This window comes from Mustela lutreola, chromosome 4, assembly GCF_030435805.1.
Source record: "Mustela lutreola isolate mMusLut2 chromosome 4, mMusLut2.pri, whole genome shotgun sequence".
Taxonomy (NCBI): domain Eukaryota; kingdom Metazoa; phylum Chordata; class Mammalia; order Carnivora; family Mustelidae; genus Mustela; species Mustela lutreola.
The window spans coordinates 187,060,367-187,088,126 of record NC_081293.1 but is presented as its reverse complement, the minus strand read 5'-3'; the positions used below and the strand labels follow the sequence as shown (position 1 = coordinate 187,088,126).

The 27,760-nt window shown below is 44.9% G+C and overlaps 1 protein-coding gene across 2 annotated transcripts in view; it reads left to right on the top strand.

Annotated features, from left to right (window-relative positions):
- CREB3L2 (cAMP responsive element binding protein 3 like 2) overlaps positions 1–27,760 on the top strand; it is a 113,230-nt gene that overhangs the window by 69,526 nt on the left and 15,944 nt on the right. For both annotated transcript variants that reach the window (XM_059171957.1, XM_059171958.1), the window contains exons 3-8: positions 10,837–11,012; positions 12,495–12,582; positions 16,122–16,306; positions 18,271–18,417; positions 19,448–19,506; positions 20,759–20,827. In XM_059171957.1, coding sequence (XP_059027940.1) covers positions 10,837–11,012; positions 12,495–12,582; positions 16,122–16,306; positions 18,271–18,417; positions 19,448–19,506; positions 20,759–20,827 — 724 coding nt within the window. The remainder of the gene's footprint in view (positions 1–10,836; positions 11,013–12,494; positions 12,583–16,121; positions 16,307–18,270; positions 18,418–19,447; positions 19,507–20,758; positions 20,828–27,760) is intronic.

The window sequence follows — 27,760 nt, the reverse complement described above, 5'->3', positions numbered from 1 at the left end:
TCTTCAATTTCAGTCTTCTTCCTAAAGAAAAAGCTTAGTAGTGCTGGAGGAAGTCTGTTTAGAGAGAACTAGACATGGCCACTATCCTCCCAGATGAATAAGAACAAAATTAGAATGCACATAAAATACCAACAGACTCAGCAAAAAAAAAAAAAAAAAACATGTACTGAAGTGATCGAATACAAGATTTCTACCATGCACAAGCCGAGGGGGCTTTATTTGGGGTGGAATAAGGAACTGTAACTGTGGCTGTTCCAGGTTCTAGAGAGGGTGGGACTAGGGACATAATAATTATCTTCCTTCCGATTAAGCGAGTTGGGCTTTTCACACTAGCCAGGGCAAGGGATGGCTGAGTAGGGAGGCTTAGTGTGGAGACCCTGAATTTATGGAGCTGTTTTCACAGGTGGGAATGAAAACTCTAGTGTGTGAGCTAAAGAGGAGCAGTGCTGCTGGTAATTGTGAAGCCTGGTGGAAGCCGAGACTTGGGGTTTGGGGGAAAACAGATTTTTAGGAAAGCAGGATGGTGTTTTGGGGAAGAGTAGAAGTAAATGATGTCACGTGGCGGATGAGGCCACAGCACGGAAGGTGTGCCTGGACACGGGTCCGGGAGGAGGAAAGGGGAGGTGTGTAACATGGATGGCAGAGAAGTAATGGGGTTTGGACTAATTGGGCTGAAACCCATGGCCCGATTAGCACACGATCTTGTACGCGGGATAAAGGGGAGAGATGAGTCATAAGTGACGGGTTTGCAGCGTGCAGTGTTGAAGACATCTTGATGTTGCGATGTTCCAAGGAGGTGGGGCCTCAAAGAAAGTCACAGAAACACACCAAACAAGCTGTATCTTCATTACATTTTGTTCGAGCTACTGACGAGAGCATCAGTCAATCAGAGCCATCGTAGTGCGTGTGGATTCAGGGGTCAGAAAGGAAGTTGTGTTGCTGATCTCCCCACAGAGGGGAACTAGGTCCTCTCACATGGGCAGGCTGAGACTCAGGTAGGGTTGGACAAGCAGAGGAGCCTTTGTCCTCTCGGAGTCCAGCCCCTGCGCTTATGACAGAAGCTCTTGGTGACACCCTTCTTGGTGATGGTGATCTTGTATCTTGGTGATGCTTTCTTTTCCTAATAGGCAGGAAGAATAATGAGGCTTCCCTTTTAAAAAGAAAAGAAAGAATGAATGAATGAGTGACTTCTTTGCCTAATCCCTGCAATGCTAGAATAGCAACAGAAAACAATGTGGACATTCATCTAGCAATTGAGATGACTTTGGATATTCACACATGAGAGTCATTACTTTACTTAGGGAAAAGAAGTGTACAGGAGAGGTTGTTGTGTGTCTTAAATATTTTGAAGTCAACCATGCCTTCCACAGGTATTTATTTATATCATACTCTAAGCATGGTGTCTGAGAGGAGGACCAGAGCTGCTCAATGCAGAATGCCTGCTCATCTCTAGAGTCAAACTGTCTAAATTTGAACTTGGACCCTGCCACTTACTAATGGGGTGAGCTTAGGCACATTGCTCAACTCTCGTGTCACTTTCCTGATCTCTAAAATGAAAATAATGATACTAGTACATGCCTCATACTGCTGTGGTGGGGCTTCCATGAATTAACGTGTATTAAATATTTACAACAGGGCCTGGCAGTTAGTAACCACCAAATAAATATTATTACCTTTAAGCAGGTGACTGCAGAATTAAATATATACCGCGCCAGCTGGCTGCCGTAGGAATGACGGCAGTAAGGGAAAGGGGTTCTCCATCCGCAGGCACAGAAGGGACACAGAGTTAGGGAAGTGCTCGAGAGAAATCGTGCTGATCCCAGAGGTACATCTGATACATGAAAGCACTGAGAACAGTGCCTGGCACCTAGTGAATACTGAAAACATTGGTCTTAGCCTGGGAATCTACCTCAGGAACACTGGGATCTGAATTCTATACAAACCAAGGTGAAGATAGCAAGAACCAATATTGCATTTTAGTAGTGGCTAATTATGGGCTCCAAACACTTTAATTGACTACACTCAATTTTGCTGGAGATTAAAATCACTGATTGGCAATATACTAGAGGGGCAAAGAGAAGAGGGTGAGAATCCCAGGTCTGCCCCATACCAACTGGGTGACTTGGGGTGAGTCACTTAATCTCTTCAGTTCCTTGTCTAGCAAGTATGTGTAATTAGATGCACCTGCCTTACCTGGCTGCTCTTAGGATTACATTAAAATATGTAAAGCTCTTAGACCAATACTTACACACATAGTAAACACTCACAGAGGAGTGTTTGCTATTTTTACTGTTTTCACTACTTCATCCAATCACTCATGACTGAAGGTTGTTTCAGGGTCAAGGCTCTCAGGGAGAGGACCATGGACAGACAGGCCTCTACCTTTCATTCCAACATGTGGTGGGCTGCTGTTTAATAGGATTCCAACACATTCAATCAATGCTTTCCCTTCTCCCAGCCTCCAGAACCCAGCCTTAGCATTTCTTCCTTTAAGAGTTTTTTGCATCAAAAATCCGTCAAGGCTTCCTGGGGGAATTCTACCAAACATTTAAAGAAGAACTAATTCCTATTCTCCTGAAACTGTTCCAAAAAAATAGAAATGGAAGGAAAACTTCCAAACTCATTTTATGAGGCCAGCAACACCTTGATCCCAAAACCAGACAAGGATCCCATCAAAAAAGAGAGCTATAGACCAATATACTTGATGAACACAGATGCGAAAATTCTCACCAAAATACTAGCCAATAGGATTCAAACAGTACATTAAAAGGATTATTCACCACGACCAAGTGGGATTTATTCCAGGGCTGCAAGTTTGGTTCATCATCCGCAAATCAGTCAGTGTGATACAACACATCAATAAAAGAAAGAACAAGAACCATATGATACTCTCAATAGATGCTGAAAAAGCATTTGACAAAATACAGCATCCCTTCCTGATCAAAACTCTTCAAAGTGTAGGGATAGAGGGCACATACTTCAATATCATCAAAGCCATCTATGAAAAACCCACCGCAAATATCACTCTCAATGGAGAAAAACTGAAAGCTTTTCCACTAAGGTCAGGAACATGACAGGGATGTCCATTATCACCACTGCTATTCAACATAGTACTAGAAGTCCTAGCCTCAGCAATCAGACAACAAAAGGAAATTAAAGGCATCCAAATCGGCAAAGAAGAAGTCAAATTATCACTCTTCACAGATGATATGGTACTATATGTGGAAAATCCAAAAGACTCCACTCCAAAACTGCTAGAACTTGTACAGGAATTCAGTAAAGTGTCAGGATATAAAATCAATGCACAGAAATCAGTTGCATTTCTCTATACCAACAGCAAGACAGAAGAAAGAGAAATTAAGGAGTCAATCCCATTTACAATTGCACCCAAAACCACAAGATACCTAGGAATAAACCTAACCAAAGAGGCACAGAATCTATACTCAGAAAACTATAAAGTACTCATGAAAGTAATTGAGGAAGACACAAAGAAATGGAAAAATGTTCCATGCTCCTGGGTTGGAAGAATAAATATTGTGAAAATGTCTATGCTACCTAAAGCAATCTACACATTTAATGCAATTCCTATCAAAGTACCATCCATCTTTTTCAAAGAAATGGAACAAGTAATTCTAAAATTTATATGGAACCAGAAAAGACCTCGAATAGCCAAAGGGATATTGAAAAAGAAAGCCAACGTTGGTGGCATCACAATTCCGGACTTCAAGCTCTATTACAAAGCTGTCATCATCAAGACAGCATGGTACTGGCTCAAAAACAGACACATAGATCAATGGAACAGAATAGAGAGCCCAGAAATAGACCCTCAACTCTATGGTCAACTAATCTTCGACAAAGCAGGAAAGAATGTCCAATGGAAAAAAGACAGTCTCTTCAATAAATGGTGTTGGGAAAATTGGACAGCCACATGCAGAAAAATGAAATTGGACCATTTCCTTACACCACACACAAAAATAGACTCAAAATGGATGAAGGCCCTCAATGTGAGAAAGGAATCCATCAAAATCCTTGAGGAGAACACAGGCAGCAACCTCTTCGACCTCAGCCGCAGCAACATCTTCCTAGGAACATCGCCAAAAGCAAGGGAAGCAAGGGCAAAAATGAACTATTGGGATTTCATCAAGATCAAAAGCTTTTGCACAGCAAAGGAAACAGTTAACAAAATCAAAAGACAACTGACAGAATGGGAGAAGATATTTGCAAACGACATATCAGATAAAGGACTAGTGTCCAGAATCTATAAAGAAATTAGCAAAATCAACACCCAAAGAACAAATAATCCAATCAAGAAATGGGCAGAGGACATGAACAGACATTTCTGCAAAGAAGACATCCAGATGGCCAACAGACACATGAAAAAGTGCTCCATATCACTAGGCATCAGGGAAATACAAATCAAAACCACAATGAGATATTACCTCACACCAGTCAGAATGGCTAAAATCAACAAGTCAGGAAATGACAGATGCTGGCGAGGATGCGGAGAAAGGAGAACCCTCCTATACTGTTGGTGGGAATGCAAGCTGGTGCAACCACTCTGGAAAACAGCATGGAGGTTCCTCAAAAATGTTGAAAATAGAACTGCCCTATGACCCAGCAATTGCACTATTGGGTATTTACCCTAAAGATACAAACGTAGTGATCCAAAGGGGCACGTGCACCTGAATGTTTATAGCAGCAATGTCCACAATATCCAAACTATGAAAGAACCTAGATGTCCATCAACAGATGAATGGATCAAGAAGATGTGGTATATATACACAATGGAATACTATGCAGCGATCAAAAGAAATGAAATCTTGCCATTCGCGACAACATGGGTGGAACTAGAGCGTATCATGCTTAGCGAAATAAGTCAAGCAGAGAAAGACGACTATCATATGATCTCCCTGATATGAGGAAGTGGTGATGCAACATGGGGGCTTAAGTGGGTAAGAGAAGAATCAATGAAACAAGATGGGATTGGGAGGAAGACAAACCATAAGTGACTCTTAATCTCACAAAACAAACCGAGGGTTGCTGGGGGCAGGGGGGTTGGGAGAAGAGGGGTGGGGTTATGGACATTGGGGAGGGTATGTGCTTTGGTGAGTGCTGTGAAGTGTGTAAACCTGGTGATTCACAGACCTGTACCCCTGGGGATAAAAATATATGTTTATAAAAAATAAAAAATTAAAAAATAAAAACCCTCCATAAGATTCCCATTGGGGGAGCAAATAAGTTTATTTGTTATGTCAATAAACTATGACACTAAAGCCTTAAAAAAAAAAAAAACCCGTCAAGATTTCCCAACTCCTTTGAAAATGTCAAAGAGCAAACACGGTTATCAAATGCTGAGGGATTTAGATGAGGCAGGCTTGACAGAATTTCCTTTTCATGTTAGCCCTGTTCTATAAATAGCCAGTGGATATTTCGACGTATATATCCTATAAGGGATATCGGCCCCATTGGATTTTGCTTTTTAAGAATACACACACACACACACACACACACACTGTATATACACATGTGTGTATATGTATATAAACATAAAATAGGTAACATATTTGTAAAGATACTGCCCACTCCTGATTCAGAGTTTGATCTTTTTTCTTCCCCCTCTTCCTGAGGAATGAGGGTCTGTTCATTACGGTTGTTTATACAATACATATGGAAATGATTGAGAATGGGCAATAGGGTATTGCCTCCACATTGGTTTCCCTCCCGTGTCTTTTCTAGCCCCTCTGGGCACCCTGCTGTGGGAATAGTCTCAGAGTCTAGCGCCATTTCTCACAGCGGCACCATTTTGTCCTTGGATGGGGAGGACTTGTTCACCACCAGGAGACAGTGGCTTGTTTTTATTTCCTTGCTGATAGCTAAGTTGTGATGCTGAGGAAACGTGCCAGTTGAGCTTGACCTTTGACAGGACGCTGTTTATAAATAAAATCGGATGATATGGGGGTTGTTCTTATTTCCCGCAGTATGCGCTACTGACCTTAGTTATTGGGTAATGTTTTCCTTCCAAAGTGAAACTTTAAAGCAATGTAAACACAATTTAAGGGGGGGGAAATGGTTTTTTTCCACTCAATATCTGAGCTTCAGGTTTTAGAAATTAGGGAGTGTAGAGTGTATTGACTCTTGTTTTTGTAGTTTAGCCAATAACTCGAACATCTAAGGATAATTCCAGTTCTAAGCCATGGTGGCTCTACTGATCTTTTTGCCCGTAAAGTCAAACTACAAGAATAAGATCATGTGGAAAATTGTAATATGTGTTCTGCTCACTTCCTTTCACTCTGCCCTTTGTTCACACCCTGCCTCATAGGTTACATTTGTCATTTTGTGTTCTCTGATTTTATATTTATTTTTAGGGAGAAACAGAGAACAAGCCAACACTTTGTAGTTTAGGATGAACTTCTCTCTAATGTCATCTGCCAATGAAACGCTGTTCTCACCAAACTTCATACTGGCTGACTTTGTTCTGTATGCAGTCATTTATTTTATGATGGGACTGGTAGGTAGATCTAATCAGTCACTCTACAAATTTATTGGTATGGTTCACAAATGATGGTTTAGAAGAATTATGGCAAGTAAGTGCAGCTCTTTTGTTGCAATGGGTTCTGATGTAATGGATTTAATTTCTTGTATACACATTCAGCTAGATTGTATAAGCCAGCTAGGTCACTGTGTAACAAACCACCCCAAGACTCTAGCTTCAGCCACAGTCATTTGTTATTATAGCTCATATATCTGTGCCTTGGCTGGAGTTCAGCTGCTTTAGCTAGAAGACAGTCGAGTGATTTTCCTAGGTTCAACCAGATTCGCTCATATGTTGAATTGAGTGAATGTTGAGTTGGCTGGGAATTAGCTGATCTTGATCAGGCTCCTTTGTGGGCCAAACGCTGTTTTACGTGTCTGTCCTCCTTCTCCTGGGGTCAGTAGATTGTCCTGGCACATACTTTAATTAGGATGTCAAAAGCACAAGTGTGTAAGTCCAGTTGTGCAAGTGCATTTTAAGACTTACTTATGTTAGGAAGCCAACATCCCTTTGGCCAAAGCAAGTCATGTGGCCAGACCGAGGTGGGGATTAGTCCACAGTGGGAAGGCACTGCAAAACTACATGGCAGTGGTCATGGATAGAGAGGTGAGTATAGACCTGAGGCCAATTATGCAATTTATAACAAACATGAAGGTACTTATTGACTCTTGTTGAGTCAAGGGATTCTGAGTGGGCCCCCCTTGAGCCACTGGGGCCTCTATCTAATAATTACCATCATAAGGTGTCATAAAACAGAGCAGGCAGAGAAAGCAGGCCATATCCAAATATGATTATCCAGGAACAGTATATCCTGGTACAGGAAATCTGGGAAATCATATAAAATCTAAAGGGGGAAAAAAAGTCATTCATGTTCTGGATTATTCTTTAGAGATATTTTTACCATTTTGATATGCTTCCTTTCAGTTCTTCATTAATAATATATAAAGGGGTATGTAGATTTTTTCGTAATATTTTATAATAAATCTTTCTTTGCCTTGTTATTAAAAAGACTTGGCATGTGTAATATTATTATCCACATAAATGTTTCACGTGTGGATGCATCATAATTTGTTCACCTTGCCCTTGGTCTTTACTGTTTTGGTTCTTTTCAGTGTTTTGTGATTAAAATAATGCTACAGTAAGCATATCTGTGCACAAATCTTTATTTACATTTTTAGTTGTTTCTTGGATGGAAGGACTACTGGTTGGAAATGCAGAAATCTGGGACGGTCACTATTTTACCATGCAGTCTGGATCTGTGTGTCCACTTCCTCATTAGAAAATGATGTATTTGAGCTCAATGGCCTTAACCTTCTTTCTAATTCAAACATCATCTTCAAGTTAGAGTAATAAATTACTTTATTGAAGTGGAAGCACAAAGGCAACACCGGTGTTTTGTCCTCAACAAAGCTCACGAAAAGAGAGGCCACTTGCCTGGGCTTCTCACTTGGAAGAGTTCAGTGTCTTTGAGAGAGGAGGTTTTACTTCGTAGTTCAAGTATCATTGTTTGTCCTTCAGTCTCCATTCCTGATATAGCAATGATTTTATACATATATATAAATATACATATATTTATATATGAATATAAATTATATATAATATCTATAAGCTATATGTATAAATATTATAGATAATATATATAAATGTCCTGCAAGCCTATTTTAAAATTACATATAATTTTTAAATAGGCTCGCAGGACATTGAGCATTAAGAATATCAACTATCGGGACGTCTGGGTGACTCAGTTGGTTAAGCAGCTGCCTTCGGCTTAGGTCATGATCCCAGCGTCCTGGGATCGAGTCCCACATCGGGCTCTCGGCAGGGAGCCTGCTTCTCCCTCTGCCTCTGCCTACCACTCTGTCTGCCTGTGCTCGCTCGCTCGCTCTCTCTAACAACAACAACAAAAAAGAATATCAACTATCTTGTCCCATGTTTGAGGATGACTTAGCTACACAGGAAGAACTGATTGCATTACCTGTCTTTATTTTGTCTTATAGTTCTGTATTGCTTTTTGTTTTTATTTTTGCCTTCTCCCCCCCCCCCCCCCCCGCCGTGAAGTAAGTTTCATTATAGTAGTCATAAGTGCACAGCCTGAGGATCTGGCCTTATTTCACAATTTCCTGGTGGGACCTTTTCTCAGCGATGGCTCCTTACTGTTAATTTTAATATACGCTGAGGCTGCATTGCATCTCGCTATCTCCCTTCCAGTCTCTGGCAGGGATAAATGCTGCTCGTGTGGACAGGCTGTAAGTGTTGACTTCACAAAGGAAAAGGCATCCACATGTCATTGCCAAATAGAGAAAGTGGAATCTGTGTCCTCTGTCTCTCCAGCTCTTCCCCAGATCTGTCTGTCCTGAGTGAGTCTTCCTCGCTGGTGACAGAATTTTCTGGTTCTTAAGCTCATTTTGGAAGAGGCATTAGAATCTTCTTTTGGCTCTTCATCCAGTTGCTTCTCTAAGTTGTGCAGGGAGCCCATGTGTGGCCAGCAGAATTCTGTGTCAAGTCCACTGTGGTCTCTCTCCTCTGGCTGCCATCAAAAGACCCTTTGTTTCCTCCCCCTCCCCCTCGGCCAGGACGCGGTGAGCCCCCTGCGAATGATGGAAATTCTCCCATCACACCATAGCATTCAGCAGCTTTTTAGAACCAGTTCCAAAAGGAAAACATCTTCTGCCCACACAAGTCTTGCCCATCTTTACTTTGCCTCAGGAAATACAGGGCTGGAATAATTAATCAAGTCAGATACAAACTCAATTTAAGGGGGCACATCATTCTCCTTTGTACATGTGCATCTAATGTTTTCTTGAGTTTCAAGAAAGTTGCTTAGGAAGCGCAATTTTAATAATTGTGAACTTCTCGTTTTTCGCTTCTGTGCCCACTCTTTTCCCATGTCTAGCAGTTCTTAAACGATTTTCACAAACCTTTCCTTAAGAAAGCTTGAGTTCCCACTGAGTCCAATTCTTGAGTGTAGAATTATTTCCTAATGGGAACAACTTTGCTCTTCTGTATAGTAATCATTCACCCTGTGTGTGTGTGTGTGTGTGTGTGTGTGTGTGTGTGTGTGTTTAAACATTTTCACAAAGCAAGGAATGTATCTTTGCTTTATTTTTGCCTCATTTTAGTAAACATGGTTTCAGGTGAGGAATGCTGACTTTGGGAATTTCTGACTTGTTTTTTCTTGTTCTGCACCTGTTTGCAATCCCCTTGTCTTGTCTTTTCTGCCCGTCTCCCTCTTTTTCCAGGGCTGTGCTTGGCTAGTGGCTCAGAAGTAATTTGGTAAGAAACAGGTGAACATGAGCTCCTAGAAGAATGCATGTTGACTGTAGAGGTGCTTCTGTCTGTTCTTGTTCCTTTGTCCTGATCTCTAGGCCTGTGATCACTATGAAAGCCAGTAGCAAGCCAAGATCCACGCTTCCGGCTCTTTCCTCTAGATATTTGGTCCATTTCAGTAAAGGCAGAAGTTTGTTACAAACTCTGAAGTTTCACAGAGGGCTAAGTTAAAGTTCTGGAGGTCTAGGTCAAGCTTAAGGCATAACTGGGATTGTAGGGAAACCAGAGGACAACAATAGGGGGTGAGAAGAAAAAGAAAACAAGTAACTGTCCACTGGGAGAAGAACAGAGCCCACCTCACCATGGTCCCCAGCCCTCTCTCCTGAGACTCTGGTTACACACCATTTGTTTCTTAATTTTAAATGTACTTATTGGGGCACCTGCATGGCTCAGTTAAGCCATGGTTAAGTATCCAACTCATGATTTCAGCTCGGGTCCTGGTGTCAGTGTCCTGAGATCGAGCTCCATGTCAGGCTCTGTGTTCAGCGGGAAATCCGCTTGAGAGTGTCTCTCCTCCCTCTGACCCTCCCCTCCCCACGCTCTCTCTCGAATAAACAAATAAATAAATCTTTTAAAAATGTGCTTATTTACTTTTAAATAGATAACACAGTCACTCAATTTGAAAACCAAAAAGTACACAACATCACACATGGAGATTCTTCCTCCTGTCCTGTTTCCCGTCTACCCAGCCTCCTTCCGACCCTGACCAGGAAGGCAGGTTTCTTTGACGTGGATCCTTGAGGTTCCCTTTAGGCGTACTTCCACGCCAACGAATGCAAGTGTAGATTCTTCCTTGGCCATTCATTTCGTTGTCCATTTATCTCCTCTCTCACATCCTCACTTTATTTCCTCGTATTCTACTCTCCGTGACCTATGGTTGGAGCTCTTTTCTGAGGAGCAGGGTCAGTGGTCACTTGTTTTACTTATGTCTGATACCCCCAACCAGATTCATACATGTGCTTGTCTTCTCCCCACAGATGAAGTGGAAAGTGAGAAATGGTACCTGTCTACAGACTTTCCATCAACCACCATCAAGACAGAGCCGATTACGGAGGAGCCGCCCCCAGGACTTGTTCCCTCCGTCACTTTGACCATCACAGCCATCTCCACCCCTTTTGAGAAGGAGGAACCCCCGCTGGAAATGAATACTGGGGTATGCTCACTTTCCTTCCCTACACACACATTGGATCAAAAGACATGCATCCTCATTCTCCAATAAGGCATTTAACCATTTTTGGAGCTAGGGGTTCTAGATGCTTCAGGTTCTAGATGTTTCGGGGGATCTAGAGGCTGCATATGTGTGTATGTATATATCAAGGCTGTGTTGATTTGGGATTGGCATTGATTATGCCACTTCCTTTAAAGGCATTGTTCAGAAAACTGGTAGCAAGTCTGCTTTCATTTTTCCGATGACTGCTGTTACAAAATTAAGATAAATAGACCGATATCCATGGTTTAAAAAAACAGAAAAAACAAAAAACCAAACTCCTCATGGGATCGATTTTTAGGCCAGTGGAAAGAGAGGGACTAAATGATGATGCAATCCTTGGCTTGTATGCCGGCACTGAGGGAAGTGTTGTTTCCTGTGTTATGATTTCCTCTCCTTGTGCAATGTGGAGTTGCTCTGACCCAACTTGGGGATCTCCCACTTGCCAGCTTTTATTGTATTACACGTGGAAAACATCCTAAATTGGGCATTTCTTTCTTGTTGGATTCCATGCCCACATGCCTACCCCACCTTCTCTCCAGGCATTTCCAGTGTCCAGTGGTGGGCCAGAATCATACGTGGACATCTTCTTCCAGATGTTGAAAGCCAGTCCTGAATTTCCTAAAGTTCAAAGCCAAAGGTTTATAAACAATGGCTCCACTGATGTTAAGTCAGAACTTCTCTGAGCAAGGCATCCTATCTACCTGTGCCTTTTTAGGAAGAGGTCACACAGAAGCAGTAGAAAGCTTTCATGCACACTTGTTCTTAGCGCTCTCTATAACCCCCCTGGGAAAAGTGGGAGGCTGTGGACAGAGCCCCACTACAGCGGCGCTCTAGAATTCCTTTCTCATGGGCGGCCTGGTTCTGTTCATTGCACTGGGCTTCGAGAGTGCCTCTCAGTCTTCTCGAACCATGAGATGTCAGTTCGGTTGATTTTTTAGTGTGTAATTAAGCAAGGCCAGGGTCTTGGCCTCACTCCACGCATAGGCCAGAGACCTTTTCTTCCTTCTGTAGTGAGTGTTCATGGTTCGACACTCTCAATCCCGAGGAAGCCTGGGGGGGATCACAGACTGTTTGGTTCAGGCAGCTCCTGCTGTAGGACAAACTATTGGAGGCCTGTGGCCCTTTTCAAAGTTGCCAGACTATTTTATGGTATTTATATTATGATAAAAACAAAAGAAAGAGAAGGCCTGGTTTTTTAACTTCGGAATCCCGAGCGCTCGGTCTGCTGAAGAGCCAGGTTAGGCGGTGAGAGAAAGTCTAAGAAGGAAGCCGCCTGCCTGTCAGAGAAAGAGCCTGCTTGCGCTCAGCCCGGAGAAGTGGGGCTGCCCAGAGAGGGAGACACATGGTTGGATGACAAGCCGCTCCCCTGGTGTCCCTCTAGGTTTGTTCCTGGTTTTTAAAAACTGTTTGAAATTCCTCCTCTAGGTTGATTCCTCGTGCCAGACCATTATACCTAAGATCAAGCTGGAGCCCCATGAAGTGGATCAGTTCCTCAACTTCTCTCCGAAAGAAGGTCCGTCTGCTCTTCCTGGCTTCCTTGGGGTCCCGGATTGGGGGGTGCGGAGAAAGGGGGTGTGGGAGAGAGTGCTGGCGTTCACATGTAGCACAGGCATCGCCTGCTCTCTGAAATAGCTCTGTTCTCAAAACCCTTGGTTCTAAATACAAATGAGGAAAGCTAAATTTTAATTTCCCCTCTGTGTCACATGGTTAAATCTTTTATCTAAATATTTGTATATGCTTAAGGCTTTTATGCTAAGTCTTGTATTTTACTTTTACTCCTAGCAGAGGTGTTTTTTCCCCAAACTTTTATGGTCAGCTATGACTTGGGTGCTGGTGAACAAGGCAAGTGTTGCCTTTCTGGGTGTGAATGTATGAATCAAGCCCCATTCTCTGTTCTGCGGGCCTGCGCAGTAGAGGCCAATAGACAAATAGCCACAAAGGCACCTGGCCTGTTTAAAGCAACTCAGTTTAAACCCTTTGTCAAGTGAATCCATGATTTGATCATCCACTGTTCTTAAATGCTGGCTTTGGAGGACAGTAGTTACAAGGAGCCTCTTTCCTAGTTACAAATTAGTTCATGCATTCCAATGTCGTATTCTAAGGTATCATACTTTTCACTTTTTCTTTCTTTGCATCAGTTTCTTTCTGACTTCTCCCTCTTGTTCTCAGATGAAGCCCATACTGGGGAATCCTGAACACTGACCACCCCCCCACCCCCCGCCAACAAGTGTCATAAAGTCTAAGGAGGCTTTTTTGGCCTTTTTAAAAATGGAGATACCCCTGCGTGGGCCCTGTGCTTTAAATTTTGTGCCTCCAGACCTACCATCATCTTTTTATTGATGTCTTCTGGATGAGATTAGGACAGTTTGTTAGTGTGGTCGACAAACAAGAAAGTCATGTTTGCGTTTGTCATAGAAAATGTGTGGGTGTTACAAATGAGCAGTTCTCCTGAAAGCATAACGCCCTTCATTCTGCTAGGAACTCGGGATTTTATCTGTGACAGTTTAATCAGGGCTGGTATTTGCCTTTGTTATCAGTAAGAAACGATTACATTTTTGAAATTAACAATATCGACTAGAACCCATTTAGAAACGCTATATCTTTCCACGGAGTGGTCTCCATTAGTGCTTTCCACTTACTTAACTGTTCTAAAGTAATTCCTTTCTTTTTCATGAAGACTATTCAATACATCTTGCTCTTTTAGTTTATGTTGCCATATGCTTCAGAAAGTGTCCTAACTGTAACAATGATGGTTCAGGCTTCAGACTCAGGGATCACTAGAGAAGAAACATTTCAAGAGTAAAGTAAGTGGCGGGCAGTCCTTCCTCCTTATCCTAGATAAACAGAGAGGAGGAAATTCAATATCTTAGAAGCAGTGGAGCTTCTAGGCAAAGTAGCTTGCTGTCCCCAGACCTTTCAAGTAATCTGAGACTGGTTGAAAATTCAAGTGATATTTAGAAATCTGATACCGAGGCACCTAGAGCCAGGTCAGAAGCTCTTAATAAGCAGGAACAAGGAAATTTGAGTTTCTCTCACTTTTCCTGATGTGCCAGTTCTGTTTTTTTGTAGAGCACCTTCTGCTTGGAAAAGAAAAAAATATTAAAATAATTTGGACTATGCTAAGGGAGAGGGGCAAGGAAGCTCTAGGTGCAGTTGGCTAGTTCTAAATGTAACAGCACGGTGTGGCAGACAGCAGGAGCCCCTGATAGGTTTTGCTCTTGGGTTTTGTGGTGGTGGTGGTGGCAGTGGTGGTTTCTCCCACCATTGTTAAAAGATAAACTGAGGCATATTAACATTTTTAGGAGTTTATTGGAGAAAAAGTGTATTCAAATTGGCAGCGCCAAACCACAAGGTGTTGGGAGTCTTCCACCATTGGGCACTCAGGAGAGACTTTGATACTTTGTTGGAAGCAAAGTCAGGAGATCCTTGAGTGGCTGTTGTTTAAAGCCTAGTTGGTTCTCTATGACTGGTTGCCCTTGGGTTTCAATTTGGTAACCTTGATGTGTCTACAGGCATCGATCTTGGTTTGTTCACATAGACCACAGCATGAAAGACACCTCGGTCCAATGGCCTCTTTGTTGAAGCCATTGGACACCTTGGTTGACACTCTCAGGACTCTGTTCTGGGCAGGGGCGGGGCGGGGGGGGGGGAAGCATATTTAAGGCCCCTGGAACCGTTGGCAGCGATGTTGGCATTAGAGATGCAAGGATTATTTTAGAATATTCCTTGGCTTTCGAAGTGCCCGCAGACTGTACAAAGCCCAGGGGGCTCTTTGGCAAGACTTTGTCAGAGAAAAGGGGAAGGATCTAGTGAAGGTACTATGTTAGAAAAAGACGAAGAGAGGAAGGCGCAGAGAAAGAGCTGTGTGCTGTGAACAGCAGGGAGGGCGGCACAGGACTGGCTCTGGGTGGGATCTGGTGGGTCACTTGTGTCTCAGAAGGCCCTTCCCACCTCAGGTGGTCTCTGGTTACAGGAGAGAAGAGGAGGCTGAAGCCTTTCCGTGACCCCAAGCTCTCCTCCGGCCGAGCTGCCCCTTTGGTACTAAAGGGCTCGGTTGTCTTGGGGGCCCCGAAGCAGTGTGGGGTGAAAAGCTTACCCAAGGTTATGCCGCTTGGCTCAGAACCAGTGGCTGCCTCTCAAGGTGCTTCAGCTTAGCAGGAATAGAAAGGAGACCAGAAAAAGGAGAGCTCTTTTGTCCATAAGTCTGAACTCAGAGTGGATTGTGCCTTCTGGAGCCCATCCCCGCTGCCCTGGAGATGTGTGACTGATGACACCGACTGCGGCTCACACGTTCCAGCAGACAGCCTGTCTGTGACTCCCTGAGGGGAGGCGAAGGGACTGTGGAGCAGCAAGGCTCCCCCAGCACGCACGCGCGCGCACACACAGACACACACACACAGACACCCAGACACACACGCACCGTTTTTCCAGTGCCTCCCTACCTAGCTACAGATGGATTTAGGATTTTCTGAAGGAAGAATGTCAGGCGTCTTGCCTGGGGGCCCTGCCATGCACATTCCTTCAGAAACAAATGAGCTTTTCTCAAAGCAGCCTTTGGGAATGCTCTCGGGCTCCATGTTTTGCTAATTTTTTTTTTTTTTTTTTTTAAGCACCTGATCCATTAACGTGGTTCACAAGTCAAAGGATATAAATGATAAGAAGCAAATACAGTGAGAAGTTATGCGCCCTGCCACGGTTTACCCTAACGGTTTACCCTAATTTCCCCCAGCCCCCAAGAGGTCGTAATTTTATTGATTTCTTATGTATTTCCCATGTTTCTTTATGCAGAGACAAACAAATAGGAGTCTGTATTCACCTGCTCGCCTCTTTCATACAAAAGGAGGACTCTTTTATATACCGTTCTGCACCTTGATGTTACCCCCTCCCCCCTAACAAAATACACTGGAGATCTTCCCCTATCCGCACACGCAGCATCTCCATCCCTTTGTTCAGCTGACCCGCGTTGGGCTGTGTGGACATGCAGCCGATTGACCACCTCCGGGTCCTGCTTCGTTGCTGTCTGATGGATGAAACCCGCTTTCTTTTCCTCAGCCTCCGTGGAGCACCTGCACTTACCCCCCACCCCTCCCAGCAGCCACAGCAGCGACTCGGAGGGCAGCCTGAGCCCCAACCCCCGCCTGCACCCCTTCGGCCTGCCGCAGACCCACAGCCCTGCCAGAGCCGTGGCGCGGGCCCCCTCGGCCCTGTCCAGCTCCCCTCTCCTCACGGCCCCTCACGTGAGTATTTCGCCGGCAGCCCTTACCCTTTGGTCCCTTGGAGCTTCGCTGGGAGTGGGTGTCCTTCAAGGCCACTTGACACTTGTTCTTGTAAGGAACTCTTAGGTTTAGTTGCTAAAGCAGGGTGATAGCCACCTTGAAGAACACTTTTTAAGACCTGCCTATTGATCTCGCCATGCTAACACCATCCTCTGCCCTTTCCCGGTGCACATGCCTGTTACCGCTTGTTTGTTTCATTGGACGCAGCCAGAGCAGAAGGGGTCACACTGTTGTGTTGTCTTCCTCCTCAAAATCACATCCCAGATACTTACCATCACTTTTGGTAATCCTGTGGCCTATGATAGGAAATAACTTGTTTTTCAAATAAGCAGTCTTTGATGAACCTAAAACTTTGTCCGAGATGAAATGTTTTGTTGCCGAAAGCTCAAAAGTATAGTTTAACCCTTTCTTGCCTGTGGTACAACTCCCAACCCAGAGACTTGTGTTCCAAAGCACGAGTCATCATTCATCCCTAATGTGTATAAGGGCACCTTGTCCCCGATAAAAATAGAGACAGAGAATTAACATTTTACTATTCTGAAGAATTCATTGATTTCTATGAAATCTGAAGAATGATAAAATTATTATCAACCGTATTGAATTTATATCACATAGAGAACATTTGAATGAGATGAGATATTTAAAAATTTTGTAAGAATCATCTCTCAGTTAATATAATTTTGACGGTGTAAAGTCAGTGTGCCCCACGGAGTTCTGGATCTGTGGCCATGTTAGGAAGTCCTCCCGGTGTCACACCCCTACAGTGTCTTGTTTGCGCTTCTTAATTAGCTCTTGGTATCAAACCCCAGTACTTCTACTATATACTGGGCACCTTGACCTTTTGCTGTTTCAACAACTTCCTATCCATTCTAGACAGGACAGCATCTTCAAGTGCTTTTCAGAATACTGCCTTTTGCTTGGAATGCCCTCCTCTCTCTGTGTAAATCATCCCCTTCCTTTTAAACCCAATGTCAGTCTCCTCTCCTACCCTTAAGCCTTTCCTTATCACACACACTCATGTGTCTCTATCCCCAGATTCTGAATGCACCTTGAGTTGTATTACAGCATTCCGTGTGTATTAATTCAGTCTCAGTCTTGATCACAAGCTATGATTTGAGAGATGCCTTTTCTTTGGAGTGTTCCATGACCTTGAATATGGGGCTCAGATGTTGTTGGCGCTCAGCTTCATCGTTCTATGATGGGCTAAATGAGATGAACTATTGTCCCGGGTCTTCACTGCTGATGGACAATCTGGGACTGTCCGAAGCCAGAGACTTCCATGAGATGTGCCTGCAGGTGGATTTCTGGGAGCCCTGGCCCCTTAGCTTTTAGTGGGGGACAAGAAGTGACCCCTGGTATGTGGAAAGCATCTTGCAAAACTGTGTTTTCAGGAGAACAAGGACACTCTTTCACCAAGAGCTCCAAGTGAATCCCCCATCACTCCCAGGCCATGAAATCTCGAGATGTGGGAAATGAATCCTGTAATGTTTCACCCACTGGGGTACCTTCTGGGAATTGATGGGTGGAGGTTTCTTCACCCGTTCCCTTGAATGATAATCCTTGGTTGTGTTCTCCATCTTTGCTTCCACTTCAGACTACTCATCTCTCACCTGAAGCATATGAGCACCCTTTCCTCTCAGAATTTTGCAAGTTTCTTTTTTTTAAGATTTTATTGATCTATTTGACACGAGAGAGAGAGATCACAAGTAGGCAGAGAGGCAGGCAGAGAGAGAGGAGGAAGCAGGCTCCCTGCTGACCAGAGAGCCCGATGCAGGGCTGGATCCCAGGACCTTGGGATCATGACCTGAGCCGAAGGCAGAGGCTTAACCCACTGAGCCACCCAGGCGCCCCTGAATTGTGCATGTTTCTTGAGTGTTGCCCCCTTGTTCCGCTTTGACCCTTTTTCTGCCCCTTAATCTGCACAGAAACTGCAAGGGTCAGGTCCACTGGTCCTGACAGAAGAGGAGAAGAGGACCCTGATCGCCGAGGGCTATCCCATCCCCACCAAATTGCCTCTAACAAAATCAGAGGAGAAGGCTTTGAAGAAGATTCGGAGGAAAATCAAGAACAAGGTGAGCCCTTTAAATCGAGGTGCTTTTATGATCAGAGACCATGACAAGAATTAAGCCTGGGTACCCCCAATCCCCCTCTTCCCAGTGGCCAACACTGGCCCATCTCATGGAGGGAGGACAAGGGGGACAAGGCTCAGTCTTGCCCTTCCCCTCAGTGGGGAGCAGGAACACAGTCCCCACTGACCCCTGTGTTCCTCCAGTCCCTCCACCCATCCTCTGTGTCAGTGGATCCCAAATTGGGTGTGCCTATTCCTTGGTGCCCATGGGGATCCATTCCGGGCTAAGAGGAAAACATTAGAACTCCCATTAATATTTTTTACATCAGCCTTTTAAGTTTCTGTTTTATGATGTGTGTAGTATTTCCTTCTCGTGGGCATGTGTATAATTTATAAATAAACTAATATAAATGCATTATGGGTGTTTAAATTTTTTTTACTAGGTTTTTGATTAAAAAAAAAAAAATCCTGTAATCTGCCATCCTATGCCTGGATTTAGTAGTCTCCTAGCCCTAGGTCCCTACAGGGAAAATCAGGACTAGTGAGTTCAGGGGGCATGGCTAGGGTACAGATAGGCCAGAAGGCAAGAGACAGAGAAAGAAAGAAAAAGAGAGTTCAGTTACCACTCTTCGTCCCTGTGCAGAACCAGGAAGGGGGTTATGTCTGATCAAGCCCAACTGCCTTGGTGTACATGTTCTAGTTGAGCCAACTGAGGCCCATGGAGTTGAAGTCATTTACTGAAGATGACATAGATGGTTTGTGACCCACATATTCTGTTCTGACTCAGGCCTGCCAGGCTTCCCATGAGGGGCCCACTTTGGTGGGAACTAGTGACCACACAGGCTGGTTAAACCAGGGAGGTCAGAAGAGATGAGTCACAGATGAGCCAGCAGGTTATCTCAATGAAGAACGGCCACAGAAATGAGCAGGACTCTGGGGATTTCTGTGCGGAACAGACTCCTCTCTTCCATTTACACACAACTGACTTCCGGAGCCGCAGGAAGTTAATCCTTTCTTCTCCCCTTCTGTGTCAGATTTCTGCCCAGGAAAGTAGGAGAAAGAAGAAAGAATACATGGACAGCTTGGAGAAAAAGTAAGCCTCCTGCCGAAACTGGGTGTGTTACTGGGTGATCTGCCTAGGAAAATGGGAGTGTGCCAAGCTTCTGTTTTCAGGGAAAGTGGATAAAGTTCATTCTGGCCACCATCAAAGCCGGTTGGCCCATCCCCTAGGTCTTGCCTGCCACCTAGTGGATTTGAGAGGGGGAGGCTTTACAAGGACGGCCTTAAGTTAAAAAATGCACTCAATCTTAGCAGGTGTTGGTACCACAGCATTTCTAACCAGAGTAAATCCTCGAAGGCTTCCTTGCAAACAAGTGCAAATATTAACACTCATTCCCGTTCCTGGAACTCTCCTCAGAGGAGAGGCACTGTTTCCGCCGAAAGGAGCAGTGCTAATTCATCCCTCAGCCCCAGAGAAGGCGCGCTGGCCGTGCATCCAGTGCCGCCGGCGTTCCTTACTTTCCGTCCACTGTCATTCATGCTTCGAGCTAGCTACTACCCACAAAAACACTCGAAGGCATCGTTTGTTCTTCTGAGTAGTCCAGAATATCAGGAGGGCTGTCGAGAAACATGAATGAGACGCAATTTTGTATTAGCCTTAGAAATACAGTTCTCCACTTGACCAACAAATATGGTCTAAGATGGAAATGAGGCCCCTGACCCGGAAATGAGGCCCCCGACCCGGAAGTGAATCTTCCTGTGTGTCTGGGGACACGAGCAGATCCTGGCTGGTTCTTGACATTCCTACTGGAAGTTAGTGTCTCTACATTCCTAGGTTAGGTGTTGGAGCATGAAGTAGTCCCATGATGTTCCATTATTTTCTGTAGGCTTTAGGGTCAAGATGGTCTTTAATGCCTCTGGGAGGCATGTTCCTGCAGCTGGATTCCTTGTCTTGAGGCGTTGCGTTTTTCTCCAACCCCCTTGTCTATCCCTATCAGTCCTTCTGGCCAAGACTACAGCCAGCAGCATCCAGGCTCCTGTAGATGAGGGAGATGAGTGATGGACATTGAGAGCAATAGGGACGAAATAAAAGAAATCGAGGTTAGAGCACCCTAGGACTTTACAGTTTGTACCATCCTTATTCATTTTCTTGTTCTGAGGCACGTGTTACTCATCTCTCTCTCTCTCTTTTTCTTTTGTCTTCTTACCTTTCTTCCCAACTGAGGTTGGCTAGGCTCTCTCCCTCACTTCCCTAGAGTAGCTGAAGCCCAGTCCTCCTTCTCCAAACCCTACCTGCATTCGCTCAATTGGTACAACTAATTGTCTTCTCTCTTGCTCCTCTGTAGGGTGGAGTCTTGTTCAACTGAGAACTTGGAGCTTCGGAAGAAGGTAGAGGTTCTGGAGAACACCAATAGGTGAGTGTCGCTAGTGTGAAGAGCTGTTGAAACTGCCTAATGGAAAGTGGGTGGGGGGGTGCAGATCCAGGACTAGAGTAGGAGGAAGGTATGAAGGCACTCGGGATGGCCATATTCCACACACGCACACTTGTATACACACACACACACACACACACACATACTCTCTTTACTTTTCCTAAAATACATGGCAGGAAGCTTGGAGGAGAATAAGGATGGTAAGTTTGTTTCTCCTGAAAAAGACATTCAGCTTTAGAGGTGGACGGGAGGGACTGGCCTCTTCATTGTCACCCAATCTTAGTAACAGATGGTGTTTACTCGTGAAAGGAAAAGAGGACACCAGGTTTGTTTTAAGTTCCAGTGTATAAAAATTAATGACATTTCAAACCCATTAAAAAAAAAATCTGTAGGACAGAGTGAGTTAACAGGCTCTTCTAGCCCTTTCTTGTCAGGTGTTGTTTTTAGCGCATCACAGATGTCAACTCCTTAACCTTCCAGCAACCCTATGAGGTGGTCCTATTAATATCCCCATTATATAGAGGAGATCGCTGAGACTCAGACGGTTAGGTGATATGCCCAAAGTCACACAGAAAATAGTGGAGTTGCATTTGAATGCAGGCAACTTGGCTCTGGAGCCTAAATGTAGGAGAAGTGTATTGAGTGCTGTCCTGGGTCATATGCAAGAGAAAGGGGTTGAGGTATGGGATTAAGAAAAAGGGGTTAAGGTATAGGGTTAAGAGTTGGGGAGTTTAATCTAGAATGTGTGTATGTGTACGCAGTGCCTACTACACTTTAAAAATTAAAATATTTGTTAGGGGATCCTGTTGCCCTTAGTTTTTACAGATCTGACAATGCAAGCCGAGAAAAATAGCCTTTTAGGTAAGAAGAATATTACTTAATCATTTCAAGGCTTAGCATTAATGCCTAATAATGATTTTGCAATCGTTAAGAGATCAGGTTAAATCTATTTGCCTGTCATTTGATAACACTAAATTTGGCTCCCGTCTTCATGGTGCGATGCTTAGGCAGCAGGCTTGTCTACTCCTAAGCTTAAACTACCATCAGTGGGAACATCGGACATTGTAACCCACTGGACTTCCCTCTGCGTTTCTGGGAACGTCTGTGCTCAAACAGCAGGTCGAGGGCAGTTGCCTCAGGTGCTCCACAGAGGATGGCAGAAGTAAATAAACACCCCCGGCTCCAGGTGCTCTCGCCTTGACCCCCTGCGGCAAAGGGCTTTAGGGCTCTGTTTTCATGGTTCCTTGTGGTCAAGTAGTCTCCTGAGGCTTTGCCCCTTCTTACCTCCAACTTCACTCCTGCCGTAGTAGATCTCCGGGCCCTGAACCCCTACCAGAGTCTGTGTCCACCTGTTAGCGTCCTGAACGCCTGTCCTAGCACTTACAATGCTCCATGTTCACGAGTGGGACAAATTCACATTATGAACTGGTGAAAGAGGAAGAAGAATGTATCCAAGATAATCCTGGAGTTTGATCCAGGTTCGTCCTTGTCGAAGGGCTCCAGGTGCCAGGTCTTCTCGCAGCCACACGGGGGCAGCAGAGGTGCAGTACGGGCTCAGCTTTGGGGAGCGGGGTGCTTGGGATGAGAAGTGCTCTGCTGCCCGCTTCTCCTAGAAAGGGCCTCTCCTCCCCTCTCCCGGATGACCTTACTGTATCGTATTTTTTTTTTTAAAAAAGATTTTATTTATTAATTTGAGAGAGAGAGAGCGCGTACTCGGGCAGGGAGGGAGTGGGAGAAGCTGATTCCGCTGAGAAGGGAGCCATACCTGGGGCTGGATCCCAGGACCCTGAGATCACCACCTGGGCCAAAGGTAGATGCTTAAAAGAAGCTACCCAGACACCCCCATATTTTTTAAACTTAAAAAGACAGCCCGGTGGGGCGCCTAGGTGGCTCAGTGGGTTAAGCCTCTGCCTTCAGCTCAGATCATGATCTCAGAGTCCTGGGATCGAGCCCCGCATCAGGCTCTCTGCTCGTCAGGGAGCCTGCTTCTTCCTCTCTCCCTGCCTGCCTCTCTGCCTACTTGTGATCTCTGTCTGTCAAATAAATAAATAAAATCTTAAAAAAAAAAAAAAAAAAAAGACAACCCAGGTGCTTGGGCGGCTTTTTCGGTTGAATGTCTGCCTTGAGGCTTGGGTTATGCTCCCCGGGTTCTGGGATCAAATGCGGCATAGGGCTCCCTGCTCAATGGGGACTCTGCTTCTCCCTCTGCACACCCCCCACCACTTGTGCACACGCTCTCTCTCTCTCTCTCTCTCTGTATCTCAAAAAATAAACAACTTACACATGTAATATATTCCTCATCACAGAAAAAAATTAGAAATACAGTTCAAAAAGAAAAAATTAAAATCTTTTCACCCAGAGATATTTATATTTTGTAATATTTTATACGTGCGTATTTATACATACACACATCCTCTTTCATTAAGAGCTTTTCCCATTTAACAGAACACAGTGGGCATATTTTCATATCAGTGTATTTCCTCAGAGTCCTTATTTCTGTCAGAAGCTGATAAAGAGCTATCGTGTGAGGAACACTGACATAAGGTACATCTGATTCTGTGTAACACAATCTGTGTTTTGCCAATTACTTTTATCTTTTTAAATAATGGCCATGGCGATTTCAATAATATTAGTTATTCTGGAACAGGAGTTACGGGAACATATGGTATATTTGAGCGTGGGGTCAGCCTATCTCATGTTCTTCCCTGTGAGTCAATGATGAGTTTCCTCTTTTCTTCTTCATGGACTGTGTGGAAATTCTTCCCAGCATTTAGCCTGTTGGAACTTCCACTGAAGAAACAACGTGCCCCAGGCCTGCTCTGTCTCTTGGCGGCCCTGTATTCTCTGCCTTCAAAACTCAACCTTGCGGGCAGACAACCCTTCTTTTGTGGCTGACAGTTGACTGACCTGTAGTCAGTGCTCTTATCAGATAATCTTATCAGGGGACTCCTGGGGTTATAATTTCTAAGTAATTTTTAGTGTGTTTTAGCCTGAGAGGTCAAGACATGAGCGCAGGGCTGTTCTCATTGAGACAAGGAAAGTGGGTCTGCATCCCTTTGGCGTCTTGCCCTCCTCAAGGGCCTCGCCTTGCTCTGAGGACACGGCACTAACCACAGTGACTCTGTTGTAACCTTGGCAGTCTCTTGCCATCCACCTGTCCCGAAGAGGTGGTGGTTTGGGCATGTGGCAAGGGAGACTTTTGGACCCTTTGCTCACACAACATTGCGTCAGTGACACAGTGTTTGAACTAAGTACAGGGCTGGGCCTAATGAACACACACCTGTGTTTGTGTTCCTGGCCCTGTTTCTTGGATTATCATCCTTTGGAGGTAGCTGGATAGACACAGAAGAGCCAGGCATGAACCGGATCCCACATCTCTGGAGTGGGCTGGGGGATCGCGGGCGCAATGATGTCATGGGACCTGACATGGTGGGGAAAGTGAGTGGCTATTTCCTTGTTGACCACATTAAAGGAAGATGATTTTTTCATTTTCCCACTTCCGTGTTACACCCCAAGAGGGACTTTTCCATCTCTCTGGATAAAAATGAGCGCTCCAATTCAGAGTCAATCCTGAATCTTTTGGTTAATGCTGGACTTAGCAATGGCCACCTGGTAGAGCGCATTGTTGGTTTCTAGGTGTAAAGACCCTTTTCTCTGAGCTCAGGAAGTTGGAAGGCGATGAGGACGGGAGAGAAAATGAAGAAATGCTCTTAACACTTCTGCAGCCTTACCCGGAGCCTCTCGGAGCAGAGCCAAGCCGTGAGAAAGCACCTTCACACTTGCACTGCTGAGGCGAGCCACTAATTGCGTGCCATCAGGAGATGTGTGAGATGAGAGAGAGATAGCTTCCCAGGGGGCCTGTCTTCCTGCACTCAATCAGGAAATACATTTTCACTTACAAGGTCCGGGTGAGGCCCGCGTGTGTGTGTGTGTGTGTGTGTGTGTGTGTGTGTGTGGCTGCTGGACAATCATGCTGGTTTTCCCATGCCCATCCCTCACCCCTCTAAGCTGCAGGTCCTCTGGACGGCCCTACCCTCGTCTCATTCCAGAGGACTCCTGTGCAGGTGACCCACACCGCTCAGCCCAGCAGTTTCCCATGTCGGTGGTTCTGTTGGCCCTCTGGTTCCATATTGTGTCCCTTGCCTCTGTCAGGCTGTGAGCCACAGGCCCTCTCCTCCTGCCCCGATGTGTGGAGCCATGCGTGGGAGCTTAGGCCTGAATTCCACGTTAGCACAGACTACCTAATTTGACTTCATTTTTTGGAGGGGGACCTGAGGCACCGTGAGGTTCAGGTCATCCAAATGTCTAGAGGTAGAACGGTAAACCTCAGCCACTCAAGTTTTAAATTGATACAGATCTTCATTTTTCTTCTGCTATGCCCCTTTCTCTTTCAAGGACCACTGCCTTCGCCCAGCACAGGGCTAACTTAAACCCGAATAGGAGGGCCTTGCTTTGGACTTGTGTTTTCGGGGACCCTGCTCTGGCTCACCTCTAGCCACACAGCCGTCCATGGGAAGACAGTCAGCAGGCCCAAGGCAATGTTTGCATGTGGAGTTCTTACTCTACCCCCTCAGTCCTCACCCTGGTAACCTGGGACTCTGGAATTCCCTGCCCCAGGGGCCTTGGGTCATCTCCAGGGCCTGCGTGGGTCTCTACCCCAAGTTCTCTTCTCCGAAGGGTAGACCAAGCCACCAGGGGCCATCCCCGAAGCTGGTGCATCAGGAGTTTGAACCCGGCTGCTGTGTGCCTGGAGTCCTGCATGGGGTTCATGTCCTCTCAGCTCTAACCCTCTCTGTCTACCTCCACTTGTCTCGTTCTTGGAATCTACACATGGTTCCTGATACAGCTCTTTCCAACTATGTGCACTGGGCTTTCGCCGAGTTCCACCTCTCCTCATTTTTCTACTTGGCCCCTATGCCTGTGCCCATTTGCATGACGCACTGTCACCCTCTTCCCCAGGCTCCCCTGTTCTCTGTAGATTGACCGTCACTGCCAGTCCCCCCTGCTGCCCTACTCGGGGAGGCCACTGGAGTACTGATGAATGATGTGACTTACCACTCAACAGACCTTCACCTTGCTTTAATTCACTTTCATTTCTTTGGTATCTGTGACTTCTGGTTGTGGGAAGAGTATAAGCTTTCTAATATTTCAAACCTCCCTTTGGGTACCAGACAGAGTTCCCCAGAGAGACTGGAAGTCTGTGGCAAAGTCAGCCATTCCACAGCCCCAGAGAACATTCTAGAGCTCTCTTGTTCCTGGTCCTGCACAAGTAGGTAATGGAATATCTCACAAGTATCCTTTGGTCCCAGCACAGCGAACCCTTTGTGATACAGCGATTACACAGAAAGAGAAAGGAAAAAATGCTTCCTTGTTTTTTTTTTCCTATTGAGGCCAAAGCCCCATGAACAGCCCTCAAAGCTTAAGTAAAAGATCATACGTAAATATTATGCAAAGGTTAGGGTTTTAGCGCTCTGTGACTGTTATTTATTTGCATATGTCACGCTTCAGTATTTAGAAGTCTTGGAGATGGTTCGTGAGTCTCCTTACATCTCGTTATGCAGCGTGTGGAACTTTAAATCATGGTCCACTGTACCCCAGCTTCTCGCCGTCTCCACCCCAGGACTTGGAAGTAGATGGTTTAGCTTTTGAACACCCTCCTCCTAACCCTCAGAAATTCTGAGACAATTACTCTAAAAGACCAGGGTGGGCATGGGGTTGGGGAAGGATTCAGGTGGGATTTTTTTTTTTTTTTTTTTTTTTTTCAGAAGGACACAGGTGCTTGGCTCTTCTGTCATAAAGCAACCTGATATGCAGCCATATATAATTATTGTGCTTGGGTGCACCAGCTGAGTGGCACTTAGACTTTTCAGTAGTGATCCTTTTGCATTTTCTGTAGCGACCCAGGCATCCCATGGGAACCTCTACCCCACACGCATAACTTCACAACTGGATGCTTATTTACGATGCGTGATAGCCCCCAATCCCATGTGTTCCAGCTGGTTGTTTCATTAAAAAAATTCACAATTTGGGGCACCTGGGTGGCTCAGTGGGTTAAAGCCTCTGCCTTTGGCTCAGGTCATGATCTCAGAGTCCTGGGATCGAGCCCAGCATCAGGCTCTCTGCTCAGTGGGGAGAGATTTTGTCCTGTAATGAGATGTAAAAATAAACTTAGTGACTGTCCTCACGCAGCTCCTTGTAAAAGAGCAGTCCGAGGCAGCAGCCGGCCTCACCCAAAATATATCGTCACCCTGTATCACTCACTCCTCTCACTCTCTGTCTGCCTCTCTGCCTACTTGTGATCTCTCTCTCTCCATCAAATAAATAAATAAAATCTTAAAAAAAAAAATTCACCACTGACAACCCAAGTGTTCCCACAACCCACTAATGGTTCATGATGGCGAATTTGGAAAACAACACTGCTCTGATAGTTCTGGAAGGAGGGAAAAAAATTTCCCGCATCTCTGTAGGAGGCTGACTTTTCCAGAGAGTGGTTCGTGTGCCTACACTTACGGGTGTGTTAGAAGATGTGTTGGAAAATACATCTATCGAGAGTTCCTGGCATAGCGAGTTATCAGGAACCCCCAGTTTACTCTTTTTCCCTGGTTCTGGTTTGTTACTCTGGTGGGCAATCAGGTAGCTGAATGTTTCAAGTACAAAAGGCAGTAATAACTATATGACCATTTCCTCTTTCTCTCTCTCTCTCTCTCTCTCTCTCTCTCATCCTCTCTGTGTCTCATAAATGAAGGAAACATTTTTAACATTTTAATATAATTTTAACATAATTTTTATGTTTAACATTTTAAACATAATTTAGAATACTAGATTAAGTGAAAGACAAAACCACGAGGCTGTTGATATATTCCCAGTTGTAATAAGAGTATGTCTCGCCCTCCTGGCGACTTCTGAGCGCTTTGT